Source organism: Centropristis striata, chromosome 2, assembly GCF_030273125.1.
Source record: "Centropristis striata isolate RG_2023a ecotype Rhode Island chromosome 2, C.striata_1.0, whole genome shotgun sequence".
Classification (NCBI taxonomy): domain Eukaryota; kingdom Metazoa; phylum Chordata; class Actinopteri; order Perciformes; family Serranidae; genus Centropristis; species Centropristis striata.
Genome location: NC_081518.1, coordinates 26,660,878 through 26,665,526, shown reverse-complemented (window position 1 = coordinate 26,665,526; position 4,649 = coordinate 26,660,878). Strand labels below are relative to the sequence as shown.

Below are 4,649 nucleotides of genomic sequence, written 5' to 3'. Positions count from 1 at the left end.
TTCTCAAATTCTGTTTTTTACATGTAATTATTTGGCTCTATAAGTCTTCCTTTTTTTGTGCATAATAAAAATAAATAATAAACACAATTCTTTATAATAATAAATAATTCTTAAAACAAGTATCCAACTGATCATAGAGCCTGTGTAGCTTTGTGACAAAGCAGATCAACAAAAGAAAAACTCAGTTTCTTTAAGTGTTTAATAATATATTTAATAGATTTTTTTTTTTTCCTGTTTTACATTTCAGGTCAAGAGGGGTGCACATCACACAACCATAAGCACAATTTTACTGCTTCAAACTGTATTTTTTTGGTCTAACCCAAAATGATAATTGTTGTAAGTCAAGTTATCTTAAATATTTCGCATTTACAGCTACATTTAATCCACAATATTTGTACAAAGAAAATATTTTGAAACCAGTGAGCAGCAGCAGCCAATATGAGCTCACAAGAAGAAAATCAGGTGCATAAGGCTATTTGTTATCCTTATTTTATTATTTAGACTTTTTTAATTTTCTTGTAATATATGCTGACAAAATTCTGCTTGCACCTGCAACAATTTACTATAACTTAATCCACCATCGAGCTAGTAAAAGTAATGCAGAATAACAAAGTCTAGAGCTCTTACTGAGTTTTTTTAAAAAGGAATTTTTACATTTATTTACTATATACAGTGGCAGGAATCATTTATTTTGCCACCCGCATGTGTGTGATGTCCTTGAAGATGTGATGCATGTATAAGGATCATTTACTTCTCTGAAAAAAGCTTAAAATATACAGTGGAAACATGTGTGGGATATAAATACTATAAATGTCGACAACAGGCAAATGCATAGTGCTCCATATTCTGACAGATCATCATCATCATCATCATCCAGCAGCATGTTCAGTTAAGGAAGGTGTTCTGAAGAAATATGCTGATAGTTGTCAAAATGACTCCCACTGCCACGGCTGAGGTCTGAGCTGGAGCTGCAAGAGAAGAGATGAGAGGTTACACATTTACTTTACACATTTGTGTGTGTGTGTGTGTGTGTGTGTGTATTAATAATAATAAGTGACACATGTATTTATTATTTTAGGGGCCCTATTGGCAGGAGTGGAGACATGGAGTATAATATTCATAATATTTTCATTAGTGTAGAATCACCTGAAACTTGTCTTATAATGAGATTTTCGTATCTACAGAGGGAGTGGTGTCATGTGCAGTGGTGGAATGTAACTAAGTACTTTACTTTAGTACAGTTATGAGGTTCATGTACTTAATTTGAGTAATTCCATATTATGACACGTTTTACTCTGCTACATTTAGCTGACAGCTTTAGTTACTTTTCAGGTTGAGATTTAACATGAAAACATGACTGAAAAGTCAAAACAGACTTTTTTTGTTTTTAAATTTAACATCATAACAGTATGTTAAAAAGTTAAAATGAGCCCTGTCTTTACAAGATTAAAATGCTGTTTCAGCAAATCCATCACTAATAATAATCCAATAATATATTCGGGGGCATTCTGTTAAATGAGTACTTCCACTTTTGAAACTTTAAGTACATTTTGATGCTGATACTTTTGTACTTTTACTTGCAGGATGCAGGACTTTACTTGTAGTGGAGTAATTTCACAGTGTGGTATAACTACTTATACTTGAGTAAAGGATCTTTATGATTTTTCCACCACTGGTCATGGATGTATTATAAGAACTAGATGCCGGACCCAAAGATGAATCCTTTTTGTCCAATGAGAATAGCTCACCTGGCACCAAAAAACTTTCCAGCTTCTGAGTTTACTGCCATGGTACGTGGCCCACTGAATATACACAGTAGTGTTTCTCCTGCTCGACCCTTGGGCTTTACATTAACAAATGTCACAGATTTTTATATCACAGGCCTGTTCTTTCACTAACATGAACAATCATTAAATTACTTTTAACATGTGACGCTTTTTTATTCTCGGTCATACCTGGTGTATGTTCTAATGACACTGTATACTTGGATTGAAAAAATAATAATAATACATGTTTTTTTCTTGGCTTGAGGAAAGTTTTACAAATATAAAATCTCAATTCATCAAAATATTATAATAGAATGGGTCATAATTTAACTTTTTTGCAGTTTGAGGTGTCCTAACAGTTTTACAGACGTCTCTTTCATAATAGTGGTCTATGGGCAAAATGCTTTTTGGGCCTCGGATTTTTTTTGTTGTTGCTGTGAGTGGCTACTGGAAATTGGCGATATTGAGCTCTTTAAAATATTCATGGAGCTGGTCCTCTTCCACAGGGCTTGTCATGGTGCACCGCCAAAGCCCGAAGGCCACTATAGGTTCTCTGACATGCTTGTAAAGGGAGGGGTGAGAGGAAAGAGATTCAATCTGTTGCAATCTGCAACCTTACCACTAGAGGCCGCTAAATTCCACCTAATGAGGCTTAGAACTGTGGGGCTTAAAGCAGATGTTTAGTTTGTTGCGTAAAGCTGTGCAGTTGGTGATTCATATCAAGCAGCCCAATATGAAATGATAACTACTTTTCCCCAAAATAAACATTCACAGGAAACTTTAGAGATAAGGGAAATCGTTAATAAACTCAACAAACTTGTGTTCACCTTTAATTAACTGTAATCCACAGGTGAGTGAGTTGATATTTTATTTCATAATTTACCACAAATCAAAAACATGGAGGCTTGTTCAGAGCATGAAGTCTTACCACGTGAGGTGGTCTGGGCAGCTGTGGTTGTAATGGTAGTAGCTGCAGTAGTAGTAGTTGCAGTAGTTGGTGCTTTAGTGGGCGCCTTCGTGGCAGGGGCTGTTGTTTTTGGTGCGGGTGTGGTGACCACGAGGCTGATGGGTCCTGACTGAATGGTATAGGATCTTGTGAACACGCTGCCAACCAACATTTTCTGATTTAATGAGCGGGAACACAGATTGGGGCACTTCTGAGAGGGCAAGGTGGCGATGCACAGGTTGACTGTGCACTTGATATACATCTGCAAAAAATAAAATAAAATACATAAACAGGTGCAGGTTTGTGCTGGAATTCACGACTGAGCACTTCTAAACACAAAACAATTCTTTTGTCAATGGTGCACATATTGGTTTTGTAAGTGCAATTAAATGTGGTCGTCCCCTTTTCCCAAACTGAGTCAATGGCTTTTACTAATTTCTGGCGAATTTACATCAACTGTTAAGAAGACAGACATCCTGTTACTTGTATTGGTGGTTATAGCTCCTGTAGTGGGTTTTGTGCCAATGTCATTTGATCAGTTTGGATGACTGACGAAGACGATAATATAAGTTAACTGTGTTGACATTCTGTCTTTATCAGTGCATGTAGATTTTATGATTTTTAATATGAGTGTGTGTACTTCCACATCTTATTAGAGCTACTCAGATCGATTAGTCAAGAAAGCGTTTCCCAAATAAATTGATGACAAAAATCATTAGATGCAACCAGACATGTCATCTACCCTCTAGAAACTGCAGTTCTTTTGTCCCCTTTAAGATAATTTTTGGCATTTTCATGCTTTATTTGTTAGTGACAGAATGGAAGAGGGAGACCAGCAGTGAAGGGACCTCAGGCTGGATTCAAACCCGGGTCCGCTGTGACAAGGACTGAGCCTTAGTGGTATGAGCTCTACCAGTTAACCACAGTGCCTCACAGCTAAAAGGGCTACAACTCATATTAATTTGAAAGCCACCAAATATCACAGGAATAGTATTTAAAACTCAGTGTCCTGGAAAACAAAGCCCAAACAAAAGTATGTAATAAATACCACAACTACAATAAATCTTTTTAATAATAAAATTGATTTTTTTCAGTCCAGTTGATGGCAGCCATGTTTTCTGCTTAGTCTCGCCTTGAAAGATTAAACTCAGAATAGAAAATCTGCAAAAATGTTTGTGTGTGTTGCATCATGTACAGACCGTTGATCCTTTAGTTTCCAGGTTGCTTAAATCAAGACGGTAAACCTTGGAATTGGTTTGTGTTGTAACAACCTCTAATGTGCTGGTGGTAGTCGTACACCTGGAAGGGAAACAGTGAGAGAAATACTGACCTTCAAATTCTTTTCAGACTACGTCATACAGTATCTGATCCTCTACAAGTCGTCTGTCACTGACCCTTGATCCAGAATGGGGTTGGTGTCTACAAAGTCATCCGTCTCAGACTCCATACAGTTGCTCACCAACATCTCAGCGCGATCAATGCTGCAGTTGGACAACACATGGAGGTCCAGCTTGTCGATCCGGGACCCGATGGGCATGCTGGTAGAAGTGCTGGTGGAGCTGGTGTTATTGGTGGAGGTGCTTGTATTGGTAGAGTTTGCTGAGATGTTGCTACTAGTGGGGATAGTGGAGGTGCTGTTACTAGTGGGGATAGTGGAGGTGCTGTTACTAGTGGGGATAGTGGAGGTGCTGTTACTAGTGGGGATAGTGGAGGTGCTGTTACTAGTGGGGATAGTGGAGGTGCTGTTCCTCTCTGATGGTGATCCTGCTTCTCGGCGTATTCGTTGTAAGAGCTGGAGCCGGCGAAACTTGGGGATGCGTGTGAATTTTGACAGGGGCCCCTCTCCTGGTAAGTGTATTTCTATCCAAACCTCAATCGCGCCGAAGACCTCCTCCTCTTCTGGCATGCCGATCTTGTAGTGAGGCCCCGTGGCCGTG

The 4,649-nt window shown here is 38.5% G+C and overlaps 1 protein-coding gene across 1 annotated transcript; it reads right to left on the bottom strand.

Annotated features, from left to right (window-relative positions):
* Nucleotides 1-885: 885 nt before the first annotated feature.
* Nucleotides 886-4,249, bottom strand: LOC131981881 (uncharacterized). Its single transcript, XM_059346390.1, has 4 exons — nucleotides 4,107-4,249; nucleotides 3,912-4,011; nucleotides 2,695-2,974; nucleotides 886-968 (listed from the first exon to the last, which is right to left on the bottom strand). Exons 1-4 carry the CDS (start codon nucleotides 4,247-4,249, stop codon nucleotides 886-888), a joined length of 606 nt encoding a protein of 201 aa, XP_059202373.1.
* Between the last annotated feature and the right edge of the window lie 400 nt (nucleotides 4,250-4,649).

Excerpts from the sequence above, each read along its gene's own strand:
- LOC131981881 (XM_059346390.1), bottom strand. The coding sequence starts at position 4,249 with ATGCCCATCGGGTCCCGGATCGACAAGCTGGACCTCCATGTGTTGTCC. Across the intron at positions 4,012-4,106 it reads AACCCCATTCTGGATCAAGG|GTGTACGACTACCACCAGCA; the intron begins GTCAGTGACAGA and ends TTTCCCTTCCAG. Across the intron at positions 969-2,694 it reads TGCCCAGACCACCTCACGTG|CTCCAGCTCAGACCTCAGCC; the intron begins GTAAGACTTCAT and ends CTTCTCTTGCAG.